This window comes from Equus asinus, chromosome 3, assembly GCF_041296235.1.
Source record: "Equus asinus isolate D_3611 breed Donkey chromosome 3, EquAss-T2T_v2, whole genome shotgun sequence".
Taxonomy (NCBI): Eukaryota; Metazoa; Chordata; class Mammalia; order Perissodactyla; family Equidae; genus Equus; species Equus asinus.
This window is the reverse complement of record NC_091792.1, coordinates 121,245,897-121,264,237: the sequence shown is the minus strand read 5'-3', so window position 1 is coordinate 121,264,237 and position 18,341 is coordinate 121,245,897. Positions and strand designations below refer to the sequence as shown.

The window sequence follows — 18,341 nt, the reverse complement described above, 5'->3', positions numbered from 1 at the left end:
CATTTGGGGCCTCTCAGTGTCACAATAACTTCAGATTCTTCTTTTATAAAATGAATAAAATACCAAGATTTGTATCACACAAATTTTCAGAGAGCTTAATTTTTCCTTTATTACAGAAATTTAAAAATATTATTTAAGAAGCTCAGGAGTGGAAGTCAACCAGAACCCAGTTACTTCTTCCCTGTCCAACTGTTAATGTGGCCAACAGCAATGTGGTCTAGTCTGGCCAGAGAATGGTTTATTTCCCAGTGCCATCTTTTCCAAGTGGGGTGTCAGAAAAAGAAATTGGAGACGTGGGCTCTAGTGGTCCTAACCTCTGCCAGTTCCTTGTGTAACCTGAGGCAGCTTCCATAAATGTGGTGCTATTTTACTAAGCTAAAAACTTAGAGCTGGTCCAACTGACACCTAAATATCTTTGAACCTCAGGATTTGAGATCTTAAGTTAAGCCAATTGCTTCAAGGGCTAAACTTTTTTAGTTAACAGCACCAGAAAAATACCATTCCTGTATGATCCTGTAGATTAGATGTGATGTACATGCCAGTATCATCATCATAAGGCAAGAAACATCTATACTTGCCTCTACTAAACGAAATAGAGTGAGAAGCAAGAATTGAGGCACCTTCACAAGAGCTCAGTCACACTGGAGTAGGGCTCAAAAGATAAAAATGCAGCAGCAGCCTTCTCTACATTTCACAAACAGGCTATTTTTGGGCCGTACGTATTGTCCCTTTGTGTTGAGATAGGGCTACCGGACTCAGAATTCACATATGCAAAAACTCACGTCCTTTCTGATTCGCCATCATTCATTCCCAAGAATCTGTGACTGCCTTTCATTATTTTGAAATGTTCCAGTATTTGATCACATTTCTGTCTTATAAGAACGGAATATTTCTTTATTACTCCTGATGTTTCCTTCCATGTAGAGGGACAACAGTTAGCATAACACTCGTGAACATGCTTTACCTCCTTCCATCAATCGCTTTTCCCCGGGCTGTCAGGTTCTACTCTACTCTTCCTAGGATAGGTTCTGCCCTCCAGAAAAGGGAAAAAGACTTGCTCTGGTCCAAGCCTGCTGCTGAGTGGGTAAACTTTTGAACTCTGGGATTTGGTTTAGGAAGCTCACTTGTCCATACATACAAGCCACATTCTTTAATGCTCATAATGTTTATTATTTATCCATAATAAAACTAGTATTTTGGCCTCCGCCTGCCAACTCTTTATCTCATATTCAATTGATTCAGATTGTGGATGAGGAAAGGACTGTTAGTTATTAGATCCTCTCTAATACTACCATTTCTAACACTACCTATTGTTGCCTCACATCAGTCAAATCTAGCATAAAGGAGATGTATTACAGTGGATACTGCATACCAGTCAAAAGCCTACTTAAGTTTGCCATATACCAGGTAGGACTTTGGGTTATGGGGGTAGGAGAATTACAACACAGCACATACACAAGTTTATTCAATAAGCAAATTTCCCCACACAGTAATTTTAGATAAGAGAATCACATGATATTCATTATATTGCCCCTAACTTGAATCTTCTCCTACATTCCATATATCAGGGAATGGATTCTGAAATTGCCCAAGCTAGAAAACTTGGCATGTCTTCAAATCTTTCCCGTAATACTCTACCATTCTATCAGTCACCACTCTATGAATTCTCTCACTTAAATATCAACTACTCTTCTCTTCATCCTTCCTATTATTGACTCAATATAAATTCACACAATTTCTCACCTAGATATTATAACAACCCCCTGATCAATCCCCTAGCCTCCAATATGTCTTGCCTTTATCTCAGGGAGCCCATGGCTCCTAGGCTGGGCTCTTCCATGGATGGATGGGAGGGTTAAATTTGATAAGAAATACTGTAAGCTTATGCTTTTTTCTAGACAATCCATAACTTTTAACAATTGCTCAAAAAAGTTTCTTAATTTCAAAACAGTTAAGAATCACTGCACACCCCACAGTAGGAATTAGAGTCGAGTCAACAGATATCAACGTTATTCCTTTCTATACCCTTTACGGACACAGCCTGACCAGTGCGCAAATTAACAAACTGTGCTACATCTATACACCTGAATATTACTCATAAATAAAAAGGAATGAACAACTGATAGAAGCAACAACATGGATAAATCTCAACTGTATTACACTAAGTGAAAGAGGGCACTCAAAAGGCTATATACACAGATGATTGCATTTATGACATTTTTTTTTTTTTTGAGGAAGATTAGCCCTGAGCTAACATCTGCTGCCAATCCTCCTCTTTTTGCTGAGGAAGACTGGCCCTGAGCTGACATCCATGCCCATCTTCCTCTACTTTATAAGTGGGACGCCTGCCACAGCATGGCTTGCCTAGTGATGCCATGTCCACACCCGGGATCTGAACCGGCAAACCCCGGGCCACCGAAGCAGAACATGGGAACTTAACCGCTGCATCGCCCTATGTTACATTCTTGAAAAGGCAAAACTCGACGGACAGGAAATGGATTCATGATTGCCAGGAACTGAGGGTGAGATTGCAAGAGGCACAAAGAAACTTTTTGAAGTGTTGGAATTGTTCCTATATCTTGACTGTGGTGGTGGTTACATGACTATATGTTGCTGGACAAAACTACACACTTTATTATAAAAATGAATATTACTATATGTAAGTTATACTTTAATAAACTTGACTAGAAAAAAAAGCAAGCAAAACAACAACGACAACAACAACAACAAAATCCACCCCATTAGAGCCTGACTCACACCGTGGTTTCCGCTTCGGAATCAACAGATCCATCTATCACACTGTCCACCAGAGAACTCTTTCAACAGGAAATCTGCACATGCATTTTGTCTGCCTAAAAACTTGCTATGGCTCCTCACTGAGCATGAAATTTAAGGCCTTTTGCCTCAACCACCTTCCTCATCATCGTCATCATCCTTCCTTCCTATCTCTTACCATTCGCTCAGTCCTTCATTCCAACCCCCATGTACCTTACGTTCCAATAAAAAATTATCTAAAAAGAACTCCCAGAACAACCTATGTTCCTTCTTACATCTTTGCACCCATGGGGAGCTTTTAAAAGGATACTGATTCTAGCCTCTGCCCAGACCCCTTTTTAAAAATCAGAAAAAGGAAAAAAAAAATCTTTAAAAATCAGACTTTCTGGGGGCCAGCCCGGTGGCGCAGCAGTTAAGTTTGCACGTTCTGCTTCGGTGGCCCGGGGTTCACCAGCCCGGATCCTGGGTGGGGACATGGCACTGCTTGGCAAGCCATGCTGTGGTAGGCATCCCACATATAAAGTAGAGGAAGATGGGCATGGATGTTAGCTCAGGGCCAGTCTTCCTCAGCAAAAAGAGGAGGATTGGCGACAGATGTTAGCTCAGGGCTAATCTTCCTTAAAAAAAAAGACTTTCTGGGGTGGTTCAAATGTGAAACCAAGTTGAGAACCACTGGCCTAGGAATGGCTACCCCTTAAATGAGTATTTTGTACCTAAACCCTATGAAGGCACATATCATTCATACTCCAATTAGCTGAGCTTTCTGCTTCTTCATTAGACTGTGAGTTCCTCATAAACCAGAGCTTTGACTGTTTGATCTTTGTATCAGCACTTCTCAAACTTTACTGCATATTCAAATCACCTGGGGATCTTGTTAAAACACAGATTCTGATTCACAAATTTGGGGTTAGGCCTGAGATTGTGCGTTTTTAATTCACTTCCAGTTGAGCTTGAAGCTATCAGTCCCCAGGAGTCACTGAGTAGGGAGGTTTTATGTCACTATCACCTAGCACAGAGGCTGCACACAAAAGTTGCTCAAAAAATATTTATGAAATGAATAGAGATCACCCAAACCATTCTTTATACTCTCCTAAGTAACTAAAATTGTAGTGATCTTGCAGGATCATACAGGAGGAATCTTTCACTTCATTTTTTTTTCTCTAGGTATGACAGAATATAGTTCCTGACAAATAGTTAATTCTAACCAACTCTCATTTCCTTTAATGGTGGGTACGAGGTCAAGTAATAGAATTCTTCTGGGTTATATGTGTGGCAAATTATTCTTGCATTTATGATTTTAGTCTTATACCTGGGGGGAAAATTACCTTTAAAAGAATAAAACATTAAACCATTTTAAATGCATATCATTAATTAATAAAAAAATAATAAACATTTTTCCAGTGCTGACTATGTAGCAGGCATTGTTCTGGAAACTAGATGTGTTAACTTAATTTACCCTCTCAACCACTCTTTGAGTGGGTACTCTTATTATCCTCATTTTACAGATCAGGAAACTGAGACCCTTCAGTTAGGCAACTGGCCCAAGGACTCATCACTAGGAAGGGGCAGAGATAAGACTACTGTAACTAACCACTCATGCCTACTACACAACCTAGATAGTAGCAGCAGCTACCACATATTGAGGCTCTACCTCCATTCCTCACTCCTCACATACACGATTCTGTGTAACATAAATCTGATCATGTCACATCACAGCTCACAACCCTCCAACTTTCCCATCAGACTTTGGCTTTTACTTGAAGTCCTTACTTTACTCTACAATGCATTTCCTCTGCTTGTCTCTTCAACTTCACCTCCTATCACTGGCCCTCATTGTTTGGAGGGCAAGCTGAAGGGAGCCACACTGGCCTCCTACTGTTCCTCAAACATGTCAAACATATTCCCACCTGAGATCCTTTGCACTTGTCATTCCCTAGGTCTTATACGTTCCTTTTTTTTTTTTTTTTTTTTTTTTAGGAAGTTAGCCCTGAGCTAACATCTGCTGTTGCTGAGGAAGACTGACCCTGAGCTAACATCCATGCCCATCTTTCTCTACTTTATATGTGGGACACCTGCCACAGCATGGCTTGACAAGCAGTGTGTAGGTCCACACCTGGGATCCAAACCTGTGAACCCCGGGCCACTGAAGTGGAACGTGAGAACTTCACCGCTACACCACTGGGCTGGCCCCTAGGTCTTATATGTTCTGCTTCTTTTTCTTTCAGTCTCCACTCAAATGTCACATCCTCAGAGAGGCCTTCCCTAGCTAGGCTATCTAAAATGGAAATCCTCACTTTTTAATCTCTTACCCACCATATTAATTACATATTGAACGAACGAATGGATGGATGATTTTATATCTTCCCAACAGCCCTTTAAGGTTGCTATTTTCCCCTGTTTACAAATAAGAAAGCCCTCAAAAGGTTCAATGAGGATCAAACAGCAAGTAAGTCACAAAGCTAGGACTTGAAGTTATTATACTGCTCCAGATCTAAGACCAGTAATCTAGTCGGAGCCTTATATGGCTTCTCAATTATGTCTCATACCTATGTTTACTTTAAACAGTATCCTCTGAACTCTAAAATGAAGATATTAGTTGGTACTTCGCTTTTTGTGGAAAATCAGATAGGGGTAGAAAGGATAAATCACTTTTCTGAACACTAAGGCAGCACCAGAGTCCAACAACTATGCTTAGACTCTGAAGCTGCTCGCTTCTGGACACAACATCAGCACTACCTCTACTATCCAGGACAAGGGTTCTCAAACTTTTTTCCATAGCCGCACATATGAGAGAGGTTATGAGCACAGGCTCTGGAGCAAACTGCCAAGGTTCAAACCCTGACTGTGCCACTTACCAGCTGTGTGATCTTGGATGAGTTACTTAACTCTCCAAGCCTCAGTCTCCTCATCTGCAAAATGAGAATAATTATAATACTTACCTCAAAAAAGTACTGTGAAAATTAAAGGAGTTTATATATGTAGAGTGCTGAGAAAAGTAGTGTGCTCTCAAATTTTAGCCATTATTAATAGTTTCACATTTCAATACTTTAACAAATAATGTGGGGGCCAGCCCCGTGGCCAAGTGGTTAAGTTCGTGCACTCTGCTTCAGCGGTCCAGGGTTTCACCGGTTTGGATCCTGGGCACAGAAGTGGCACGGCTCATCAGGCCACGCCGAGGTAGTATCCCACATGCCACAACTAGGAGGACCCACAACTAAAATATACAACTATGTACTGGGGCGATTTGAGGAGAAAAAGCAGGAAAAAAAAAAGATTGGCAACAGTTGTTAGGCAGGTGCCAATCTTTAAAAAAAAAAATAATAATAATAATATGTAACCACATTTTAAAGCAAATATAAATGCAACAGTGTATCATAATCCCAGAATTAAGAACCATCCATTGGATTGGAAGTTAATCTTTAATTGAATGGATTTAATTTAAAAGTTTACATGAAACTAAAATTCAGAAGAATTGAACCAAGAGAGGAAATTTAATTCCCAGAGTTACTGCCATCTCCTATCTTTCAATTTTGAGCTTGAATACCACTAGCAAAGTATACTAGTTGATCTTAAGAGCCAGAAAAGAATGGAAGGGAAACAAGATTCAAACCTTTTAGAGAATCATAAATCATGTCTACCTTTTTGTTTTTAAAGATTGGCACCTGAACTAACATCTGCTGCCAACCTTTTTTTTTTTCTCCCCAAAGCCCCCCAGTACACAGTTGCACACCCCAATTGTAGGTCCTTCTGGTTGTGCCATATCTATCTTTTTAAGTGTCCCTCAAAACAAATCAGAAGGCAGAACAATCCATAGAACGTTGTACTTAAATTTCCTATGCAAATGTGCCTGAAGCACTCTGCAGGGGCCCAAGCTTCTGGGCGGTCTAGACATGGTGAAAGTAAGTTGAAATCACAGCACACACATCAGTGGTCATTTGCTTCTCAAACAACTACAACAAACTTCTATATTTTTAAGTCCTGAGGGCTTATCAACTGCTTCAGGAGAGGAAAGAACTTGTCTGTCTTGTTCACCACTGTTTCCCTCACTGGGACAATGCTCGGCACACAGTAGGTACTCAATAAATGTTTACCGAAAAAACAAACCAACTGTTAGACAAAGTGATAGTACTTTCAGCAAAGACGATAACAAAAAGATGAGAAAGAAACTTGTCTATATCCTAAGCACAATGTTACTGTCGAATATTTATGAAATATTGGAAGTTATTTTTGGTAGTGCCAATTTTACCTCGAAGAAGAGATGAAGTATATAAATCTTCCAATGGTAAATCACCAAGAATGGTATCCAAAATATTTAACAACATACATTAAGGTATATGTATACAAAGTAAAATCTAAATCAAAAACTAAAAAATGTGTTTCCTTTTGGTCTCTATATTAAAACTGCTGTCAAGTAATTTAAATTGAAATTCAAATCATTCAAGTCATTCCATTCATTTCCAAATCACCTTTGATTTTTAGAAATTATTGGTGTAATCTTTTGTATGCTGCACATATCAACTGGCTCAACAATGCCCCAATCTAAGCCACAATTTGATGTAAGAAACCACACCAAACCCTTGTAACAACTACTCCATTAACTTTATAGTCATGAGCTCCCCAGCTCCTTATGCTTGTTGCATCCAGGACAGATCTGCAAAAAACTTTGAGCATGGTGATCAGGTATGCTCCTAGATGCCAGAGCCTGGACCAAGGACAGAGAGCACTCACGCCAACAATAATGCCACCAACACCACCTACCCTACCACCCCATTCAATTTTGTTTGGGCCACGCTGGAGCAGAAGACAAATGCTGTATCTCCACAACTATCAGTACCGCCATGAACTTCCACCACTGCCTCAGTACACTCAGCACCTCCAGGCCCTATCACTGACCTCCACTGGGCAACAGCATTAGGCGGCTTGTGGTTTCAATAAGTATAAGATTTCTCTTTACTCACTAGTATAGAAGGATTTTAATGTGTAAAAAACTGGTTTGACAATACAGCTATGTACCAACTGAAAATCAACCCTGAATATCACTAATACGGCATCATAACACTATGTTGAAACATCTTTGACACAAATGAACTATTAAGCTGATCATTGGAAGATAGTTTGGATGATTACCCAAAAGATAGCCATTAAAAAGACTTAAATTTCTAAGTTATTAGGACCACAGTAACAAACTAGTCCCAGTTAGAATCTATCCTCCAAAATCTACCCTCTATCGGCCAGCAATAATTTTGATCCCTTCTGAAGGAGAATATGTCATAATTTTAAAATGGAAAGTAGGTCATAGACCATTTCTTGGGTACATGATGCCAGAGGTGATTGGGTTCAGAGGGGACCACAAATCAAACTTGGCTCTATGCACCAGCAGATAGGTAAATATGTTGGGTCCCAGAGATACTCCCTTATCCCACCCACTCTGCCTTCTCTTTTTTGTGTGTGTGTGTGTTTTTTTTTTTTTGAGGAAGATTAGCCCTGAGCTAACTACTGCCAACCCTCCTCTTTTTGCTGAGGAAGACTGGCCCTGAGCTAACATCCGTGCCCATCTTCTACAGCATGGCTTACCAAGCAGTGCCATGTCCCCACCTGGTATCCGGGCTGGTGAACCCTGGGCCACCGAAGCGGAACGTGCAAACTTAACTGCTGCACCACCGGGCTGGCCCCCATTAGGTACTTTTTAATCCCCTAAGAGTTCTGGGATGTTACAATCATTACTCATATTTAAATCACAGTGACAGACTGGAAACCTGGTTTTTCCAATTACATAATTAAGCTTACATTTCAGCATTACCATTTAGCTTACTTTCTATTTTATGAACTGAAAATTAATCTTATAAGGCCAAAAACACAAATACACTTTACTGTGGTTTTTATAATTTCATTCAGCTTTTTTTCTGACCTAGTAAAAAGAACTCTTACCAATGTCAGTTTCCTGATTATTCTCCCTGAACTTGGGTGTGGCCAGCCTTTACTACTAGCAGCATTATATCTACCTAATTAGAGAACAACAAAGTTGACTTTTGAAAATAAATGCACACATCAAGTACCAGAAAGTGTTTTTCCTTCACTTATTTTAAGAGTTACATTTGTTCCTTATGTGTATAAATAAATATATTACTATAATTTGATATTATCTACCCAGTCTTCAACAGAATGAGAGCTAAGAATCAATCAACAAACATTTGCAATTATTTTCTACAATTCTATTTAATCTCATTTTCTGGTGGTGTTTAAGTTCAGCCTCATTTATTAATGCTCATTTAAAGAAATCTAAAACTCAACTAAGTGTTGTACAGTTTCCTTACACTAGGTCATCTGTTAACACCTCTCCAATATATTAGAACCCTCTTACGAAGGGTTGTTGTGAATATTGGCATCTGCACATTTCTAAAAGGTTCCCAGGTGGACAGTTCTCCTGGATGTCAACATAATTCCATTTTTCCAGTCTCTTGGGCTAGATGCAGTTGTATAAGAAGGCAGTGCATGTTGAAGATGTATTTACCCATTACAGCATTTAACAAATTGATTGTAATTGCTAATTTGCTATTGCTAATGACTAATTTACCTCTAGACTATGAACTCTGTGAAATCAGGGACTGTGTCCATCTAGTGCATCTTTGTGTCCTCAACCTGACACACAGTGAGAGGTCAATAAAATATGCTGAATCAATGAAAGTCCCACCTTGGAGAATGATTATGAAGATCTCCACAGCAATCCCACTTACCGGTGAGATCCAGAGTTCTGTCCACAAAGACCACCGATGCCCTGCCTGCGGCAGTCTTCCTCCTGTTCTTGGCAGGGGCATAATTGGCCAGATCTGCGGCGATGATCCGACTGAGGGAACCTACAGCAAAACACTCCTCCCGTACCCCTAAATGCTCGCACAGAGAACTGAGGCCTGACACCAGGCACCTGATCTGCAGTAGCAGCTCAGGGGGCAGGGCAGTGGCATCCACCTCACCCAGGCTTCCCAGCCTCCTCTTGTCCGGCCGGGCACTGTTAAGGAGATGCACATCCCGGGGTAGCAGTGGAAAAAGGGAAGCAAAGGCTGGAGTCAAGGCAAGGTGGGGAGCAGCAGGGGCGAGCAACAACGGGACGTGCAGCACCTCAGCGGTGTAGTTCATGTTGCCCATCCACTCACACAGCTTCTCCTCCAGTTGCTCGAAGACCGGCTGCTGCCCCTCTAGCTCGGCCGCTGCCGCCGCCGGCACGTGATTAGCCGTGAGATGGACAGCGTGGTTCACGGCGGTGACCACCACACAATACTGGAAGTGACTGCGGCAGATGATGTCCCGTAGCGTCTCCACGGTACGGCCTTTCAGCAGGCAGCTCAGCACAAACACCGCCTTGGGCTGCTCGGCTCCGCCACCAACTGCGGTGGGCTCGAACTCCCGCAGGTGACACGCAGGACCCCCCACCGCCTCCAAGAGCCGCGTGGATCCGCAGCCCCAGTGCAGGCTCTCGGCGCAGGCAGCGTCCAGGTAGACCAGGGCCCGTTTCACTTTGGCCAGCACCTGCTCCCAGCCTTGGTGGGTAAAGGACAACACACCCGGGTCGCTCATAGTTGGGAATTCGCAAGCGCGGGCACTCAATTGCAGGAACTTCTTTCAGAACTCACAGCTTCCGGGAATTGGGCTCCCTGAGACTTTGACAGTCAACACAGTACACGTGGTGCCGCCTCCGACTCATCTATTGACCGCGCACGGTGATGACGTCAACGAGCGTGATTGGCTAGCGAGAAGACCGGGCTCCTGGAAGGATGCTGAAGACTGGGAAGCAGAAGTGGGCAGGGCTCCCTGGCTCTGGGGTACCTTGAAAGTTCGGGGAGTTGAGAAGGAGCTGCCTAGGAAATAGCCGAACTGCGTTCTTTTCCCCTCCCAGTCTTCTGAGATTACCTTTCCCTGCCCCTGTGAATCCGAAGTTTTATATCTTCCTTGGATATGAACACATCTCTTTAAAAATACAGCCACTTACCCCATCTAAACGTAGAGTAGCCAGAGAAGATAAAACAACCAACTGTAATGTTTTGTAGTTTATAGATTGCCGTCACATACGTTATTGCACACAGGCCTCATAACAAACCTACTGGTTTCATTTTCACTTTCTCCACCTTCCCTCATTTGTCTCATTGTCACCAAATCTTTTTTTTTTTTTTTGAGGAAGGTTAGCCCTGAGCTAACTACTGTCAATCCTCCTCTCTTTGCTGAGGAAGACTGGACCTGAGCTAACATCCATGTCCATCTTCCTCAACTTTATATGTGAGACGCCTACCACAGCATGGCTTTTGCCAAGCAGTGTCATGTCCGCACCTGGGATCTGAACAGGCGAACCCAGGGCCACCAAGAAGCCGAACACGCAAACTTAACCGCTGTGCCACCAGGCCGGCCCCCTCATTGTCACCAAATCTTGATCTGCTTCAAAAATCCTGGAATCCAGCCCCATCTCCTCATCCTTGCTGTCACAGCCTTAACCCACCATCATCAATCACCTGGACAATTGCAATGATCTCCCATCATTTCCCAGTTTTCCATCTCTTCCCTCTCCAGTTCAGTTTTCTTCCTAATAAACTAAGCTGGTCCTACTATTTTCCTGATTCAAAGCCTGTCCTGGCCCAATTGACTAGAGGACACAGCCAGATTCCTTCAATTGCCACCAAAACCGTTCATAATTTCTCAATTTTCTCCAGCTACTTCCAGCCTGGAACATTATATACCTACACAATGAAGTCAACAGATTGAGCCCTGAATGTTTCATGGGTTCCATTCATTCAACCATGATTTATTAAGCATTTACTAAGTATACACTGTGCTAGGCTCCAAAGATACAATGATTAATAAAATAAATTTCCTGATCTACAAAGAATTTACACCTGGTAAACTCCTACCAAAAATAATCATTCTAATGATACCTTCCATGTGAGAGTTTTCCTAACTCACTATCACCAGTACCATCACTCTCTCCTCTCCCTCATCCCCTCAACACACAACAGTTGATACCTCTGCTAAGTACTTGCCATATCATGGGGTAAGTCTTAACATACCTGTTTTCCTTAAGATACCTGTTCTGCTAGATTGTGCACTACAGGTCTGGTATCCCCAACACTAGAAAATAATACATATTTAATAAATGTTCATTGAATAAATGTTCAATTCATATCCATATAATAAATAATATAGTCAACCAACTCTTAATGGAAATGTACAATATTCAAGACACTGTTGGACATTGAGGAGATAAAGAGAAATAAGCAACAGCCCTGCCTTCAAAAGAATCTGAAATAAAAGTACTGCCACATGTACAGCAAGCAACTGCAACAAAATGTAGCAAAAGCAGTGACTTTTTTTAATGTATAAGAATTACAAAGGAAGAAAAATAAATTCTGACTTGGTGAGGGGAAAAGGGAAGTGGTCAAAAGAAGTTTCATATAGGACATGAGTTTTGAGTTGCCTTGAAAGAAAGTCAGGTGTTCACCAGGTGGACAGGATGGGGAGGAGCATTCCTGGCAGTCCTGGCAGAGAGTGCAGCACGAACAAAGCCATAGACGCATGAAACCGTACAATGTGTTCTCTAGAATTACAGTTTAGTATAGCTGGAGTGCACTGCATGAAGAGAGACCCAAGAAGAAATAGGAGCTAGGAACTAGAAAAGAAGGGAGTAGATCAGGATGAATCTTATTTTCGATTCTAAACAGTAGAAGCCAATGGGGAACTATTAAAGTATTTTGAGGAGTAGAAAAAATTTGTCCACATCTGGAGTTGATAAAAGAAAAGATCCTAGTAAGACATAGGGCAGGGAGAGCGGTTAGGAAACAGTGACAGCAACCACTAGGGCCAGATTAGATAAGGATACCAATAAAGGGGATGGGCAGTGAGGGGTGTCTAAGGAGATGTCATGAAGATAGAGCCAAAAAATCTAATGAAGGGATTGACAGAGAGTGAGGCAGAGAGAGTAGTTCAGGTTAATGCCCAGTTTTCTGCCTGAGTGACTGGTAAATGGCAGTCACTGAGATTTGGAAAACCAAAAGAGAAGCGGACTGGGGGGAAAATATACTGAGTTCAGTTGGAACATGTATTTATTTGTTTGTCTGTTTTTCTAATTGTGACAAAAGACAGATATAAAATTTACCATCTTAACCATTTTTAAGTGTACATTCAGTAGCATTAAGTATTTTCACAATGTCCTGCAACGGATCTCCAGAACTTTTTCATCTTGCAAAACTGAAACTCTATATCCATTAGACAACAACAATTCCCCTCCCCCTGGCAACCATCATTCTACTTTCTGTTTCCATGAGTTGACTATTCTAGATATCACATATAATTGAACTCATACAATATTTGTCTTTTTGTAACTGGTTTATTTCACTTAGCATAATATTCTCAAGGTTCATCCATGTTACATGCGTCAGAATTTTCTTCCTTCCATTTCTTGCCCTTAGATATTATGGCAGAGTCAAATGAATTCCTGCCAAAATTACATGCTTAAGATCACCAGATTTACCTTATTTAAATGTAATTTTTACTTCTCTGCTCAAAACAGCCAGCGGTTATTTCCCATTCTTCGTAAAATCAAGCATATCTCCCTTCGCTTTATTTCAAAGTCCTCCATATGCATGATCAACACTTAACTTAAGGATTTACTAAGCACATTCCGTGTGCTTGACATTGTAAGAGAGGATCTGGTGAATAGTGATATAAATAAATTTTGTTCTCACCCTTAAAGAGTGTACGGTCTATATAACAGTATAGATGTGAACAGGAGATGATAAAATTTTCCAGAAATAACTAGTAATATAAAATTTAGTGTTAAAATATGTCAGAGTACAGAGGAAGATGGATACTTGGGGCTTAATTCCTCATGGAAGTCTCTAGAGAGGAAGAAAAGCTATACACACATGCAGTTATTCAGATTGTTCACAGAACGAAAGGTCTAAACCATAACACACCACCCACTTGCCTCTCACTTGTCAAATGATTTGACATTTGAAACCTCATTTTAGCTCTGTTATCCTCCCAAGAAGTGGGTATGAAATGTTATTTTAATATATCAATTTACTGGTGAGGAAACTGAGGAACATTGAGATTTAAGGGACGTGTTTAAAGTTGGCAGCAAATAGCACAGTTGAGCCTAAATGCCCTATCTGTTCAAAACACATTTATGAATACTTGCGACTTCGTATCTACTAGATACTGAGGGAGGCACTCTTATTTGATCTTTACGTCTTTGTCATTATTTTAATCGTCATCTACCAAGCATTCCCTTTCAGTACTTCTCAGAGATAGATATATTAAAACTGATGCTTTGTTGTTTTTTCACCGAGAACCAACAGATCACAAAAAATCCCCACTCTTTAAATATTTGAACATAATACAAATATAATCAAAATATATGAAGTATTGTAATTTGATAAGGTCATAACTTTATTAAATATCTTCGAACTACCTGTCTTTGAAGTCTCTTCTGGTGAGGAGAGAGATGAAGACTCCTTTAACTAAGGACGCTTATCCACACAAGGAACTCAGTTGGAAGCAAGAAGGAAGAGGCATTTTAAAAGTGGTTATTAGTGATTTATGGGCTTCTCTGCTTGCGGAAATCTTCATTTTCAAAGCTTAGCTCAAATGCTACCTCCATAATGAAGGCAATTCTGATGCATCAATTATTATTCATCAGTTCTTCAGTTAAGTAATGCCTTGAAAGAAGCTCATTTCAGGCACCTGAAAGGAGAAAGAGGCTGCTCAGCAATAGGCAAGTGGTTCTCCCATGAAACCACCAAAGTTCATTATAGACTCATGGAATGACAAACAGAAAGATAAATAGAACTATAAGTGATTACCTTATGATACTTCCAAGTAGAATGTAAAATCTTCATTCCATTAGTGTCAGTAAAGGCCAAGAAGATCTAATAAGTAGTCAGCACCATACAGGGAACGAGAGTGACATATGAAAAAATGCCGTGTTTGAGGGAGGACTCGGTCTAATGACGAATCTTAGGAAAACAGATACGTAGTCAAATAATTACTATATGATATGATAGGTACGTGTCACAGAAGCAGCACAGGGTCTAGAAGAGAGTGATTAGGTCTGCCCTAGTCACCCCCAATAACTCTGACCTCATCTATATCCTCTTTCTCCCTCACTCCACTCCAGCTATCTTTTGGGTTCCTTGAACACACTAAGTATGCTTCTGCCTCAGGACCTTTGCATTTCCTGTTCCCTCAGTCTGATTGGACTTCACCTAGAAATCCACAGGGCTTCATTTTTCTCTTCATTCATGTCTTTACTCTTATATCACCTTATGAGAGTAGCTTTCCCTGACCACATGATACAAAATTGCGCCCTCTCCCTCTTCACCACTCTGCTCTGAGTTCTCCCATCCTGCTTACTCTTCTTTGCAATCTTTACCACCACTTGACATATTAGACATTTATGTTTATTGGCTATCTTCCTCATTAGAATGAAAGCTTCATGAGAGGAGGACTTTGTTTTTGTTTTACTCACTGCCAAATCTACATAGCCTAGAACAGTTCCTGACACTGGTGGACACTCCAGAAATAAAATTTGAATTTATTTATTGAATAAATAAAGGGAGGAGATGAAGAAGAATTTAGGAAAGATTTCACACAGCTGATTACAACTCAACAGAGTTCAGAAGGATGCAAGATGGGGCTGGCCCAGCGGCATAGTGGTTATGTTCCCTGGGCTCTGCTTCCACGGCCCAGGGTTTGCAGGTTCTGATCCTGGGTGTGGACCTAGCACCACTCCTCAGGCCACCTTGTGGCAGCATCCCAAATAAAGTAGAAGAAGATTGGCACAGATGTTAGCTCAGGGTCAATCTTCCTGACACACACAAAAAAAGGAAAGATGCAAAGGATTATCCTAAACACATAAGGGAGACTGGGAATAACAGGTACAGGAGTGTTCAAAGGTAAGGGGGATTAAAACCATATGATTTGTTTAAATAACATGAAATGCAAAAAAAAAAAAAGAAAGAACATGAGATTCTGTGGTATTGTTGGGATGAAAACACTTTGATTTTGCTCCTCTTATAGCATATCCACCTTTTCTCTTGCAGAAGAATTAATTGTTTACCACTCTTCTGTCTTTCTAAATAAATTGAGAGCTCCTTAACGGCAGGAACTGTTTTCCTCATATCTTTATTTTCCAAGTTCTTCAACAGCAGATATTCAGTAGTTGTCAAATAAATGAAAGAACAATATTTTATTAGAAAGCAAGTAACCCCACTGATTAATTTTTAAAACTAAAATGCCTTTCTTTCTGTTTAAAAGGGAGTGTCCTGTTTCAAAACGTTAGTACTGAAAGGGACGTCAGAGATCATTTGATTCAGCTTTCCTATTTTATAGATGAGAAAACTGAAACATAGGGAGGTTGATTACCTGAGGTCATGCGACTAGGTAGTTATAGTTACGAACCAGTTTTGACTCATCATACGTCATCTTCTTCAAAGATGTGTTCTCAAAAGTGGCCAGAAAATTTGGCATTATCTACTAAAATAAAACTGCCCCTACTTCTATGATCTATCTTGGAGAAACACTTGTATAATTCTGCAAGAAGTCATTTATAAGGATCTTCATTGCAGTTTTTGTGTGTGTGTTAAAGTTAAAAGTTAAAAGCAATCTAAATGTACGTCAATAGGGAAACAGCCATAATCGCTTTATGAGAACCACGCTATGGATATTATGAAGCACTTAAAAATGGACATCGTTTGATATATACCAACATGGAAAGGATCTCGAAGACACTGTTGAGTTAAAAAAAAAATTGCTGAATGATATACACAGTACTGTACCCTTTAACACTCGTTAACCTCAGGTTTTCCCAATCAACACAAAACTCACCTGAAGTAAATGTATAGAAAATTGCAGAATAATGCACACCAAACAAGTAACGAGAGCTACCTCTGGAAAGCGGAGTAGTGGATAACGTGGTCTCTGACCTTAACTGTAATGCTTTGTTTTGCTTTTAAAAATTAATTTTTCAAGAAAGTGGCCATGAATTGATTTCCTCCCTACTTAATGAGAAACAGGGAACTGAATGGTAACGATTCTGTATCACGGCTGATACAACATGTAAAGAATGAAATAAGGCCTTTCGGACGATTCAAAAACAGAAAAAAAGGTTAACAAGAGACAACAAGGATAGAACGGAACAATGAAGTACTCGCCGGCAAAGGCAATACGCGTTATTAGCGGGAAGGTTGGGGGAGGGGAACCCTAGCTAACGCAGAACGCCGGGGAAGAAAGCCACGCTGAACAAGCAAACCAGGCTTCCATAGGGGCGGGGCCAACTACGGTGCGCATGCGCAACTAGGTTCAGGTGGCCGCCGCCGCGGAAGGAAAACCACCTAGAGACGCCGCGCCGCTTGGGTGCCTCTGCGCGTGCGCAGGCAGACCGGGCCTGGAGTCTTCTCCTTTGCCGCCACTGCCGCCGCGGCCGACTCCCCTGGATTTGAGTCTCGCGCTTTCCTCGTTCGCTTGCCGGCGGGTTTGCGCCTCTCTCGCGCCTCCGGGCAGCGAGGCTGGGGACGGGGTAGGAGAGGGCTATTGAACGCCGCCTTTAAGTGGTGCTCGGGGCGGCCATGTCGGCCGGCGAGGTCGAGCGCCTAGTGTCGGAGCTGAGCGGCGGGACCGGAGGGGATGAGGAGGAAGAGTGGCTCTATGGCGGTACGGAACTTCCTGTCCCTTCTCTCTCTCCCGGGTTCTCTCAGGCCTTCCCTGCCGGCCTGCAAACGGCTGGCGTCCCTGGCCCCTCACGCCGCGGCCTGGGGCCTCTCGTCGGGCGCCGGATCCGGCCTGACCTAGGCCGAGCACGGCGTGCGCGTCCCCCGCCCCTCGGGCTCCTCGCGCGGCCCCCGCCCCCGACGCGCACCCACCCGCGGCGGCTGGCCGGGCCCCAGCCCCCCGCCTCCCCGCCTCCCGGGCGGGCGGCTCGGCCTCGCCTCCGCCCATCCCTCGTGTTTCCTATATCGATTCTGAGCTGTGTTGGTTTGTCTGTTGCCCCTTGGCTGTAGGATGCCCTTCCTGTCCCTTTTTTCCCCGAAACAGTCATTCTGTAATAATAGCTAAATAAAGTTGATGCTGTAAAACTAACGTCTTGTTTCTTGATGGTCAGTTTGTGTGGAATGCACCTGCAAGGGTACCTCCTTGTCTGAAAGTCGTTCTTTAAAAATAATTAATTGAGAGAGAGAGAGAGAAAGAGATGGAATACATTATGGCCCATAAAGAAAACCCCGAATGTCTCCTGTATTAAGGTGAAATTTTTCTTTTTTAAGAGACTGCTCTTTAACCCACATCGTCGAAGTACCTCATGTCCCTTAGACTAAGGGTTTTCATCTTGTGTATTTCTTTTTCTCAAAATAAACGTAGTGCATTTTGTACTTCCCTTTTGAAAGGGACTTGTTTGACATCTGGTTTTAACTTCAGGTCACAGTCCCTTCTTGTCACTGATACTAGACTTGAAAATTAATGTTTGTGCCTTGCTTAAAATATATATTCGTGATGTCTTTAGAATAGTATAGTAAAAGTACGCATTTGGGCAC

The 18,341-nt window shown here is 41.8% G+C and overlaps 2 protein-coding genes and 1 long non-coding RNA gene across 44 annotated transcripts in view; 1 reads left to right on the top strand and 2 right to left on the bottom strand.

Annotated features, from left to right (window-relative positions):
• Nucleotides 1-10,495, bottom strand: part of SCFD2 (sec1 family domain containing 2) — a 393,579-nt gene extending 383,084 nt beyond the window's left edge. For 2 of the 4 annotated variants that reach the window (XM_044765962.2, XM_044765963.2), the window contains exon 1: nucleotides 9,510-10,483. In XM_044765962.2, the coding sequence (XP_044621897.1) occupies nucleotides 9,510-10,347 (838 nt within the window). In that variant the 5' untranslated portion in view covers nucleotides 10,348-10,483. Of the gene's footprint in view, nucleotides 1-9,509 lie in introns of all 4 variants that reach the window. The other 2 variants (XM_014853490.3, XM_044765961.2) reach the window with 2 other exon arrangements.
• Nucleotides 10,496-13,867: 3,372 nt separating this feature from the next.
• Nucleotides 13,868-17,602, bottom strand: LOC123283768 (uncharacterized). The gene is made up of 3 exons (XR_011502235.1): nucleotides 17,148-17,602; nucleotides 14,619-14,771; nucleotides 13,868-14,499 (listed from the first exon to the last, which is right to left on the bottom strand). It is a non-coding gene; the product is annotated as an uncharacterized lncRNA (long non-coding RNA).
• The window catches only part of FIP1L1 (factor interacting with PAPOLA and CPSF1), a 75,436-nt gene continuing 74,192 nt past the window's right edge, over nucleotides 17,098-18,341 (top strand). For 14 of the 39 annotated variants that reach the window (XM_044765997.2, XM_044765992.2, XM_044765991.2 and 11 more), the window contains exon 1: nucleotides 17,168-17,466. In XM_044765997.2, the coding sequence (XP_044621932.1) occupies nucleotides 17,440-17,466 (27 nt within the window). In that variant the 5' untranslated portion in view covers nucleotides 17,168-17,439. Of the gene's footprint in view, nucleotides 17,467-18,341 lie in introns of all 39 variants that reach the window. The other 25 variants (XM_044765973.2, XM_044765988.2, XM_070505881.1 and 22 more) reach the window with 9 other exon arrangements.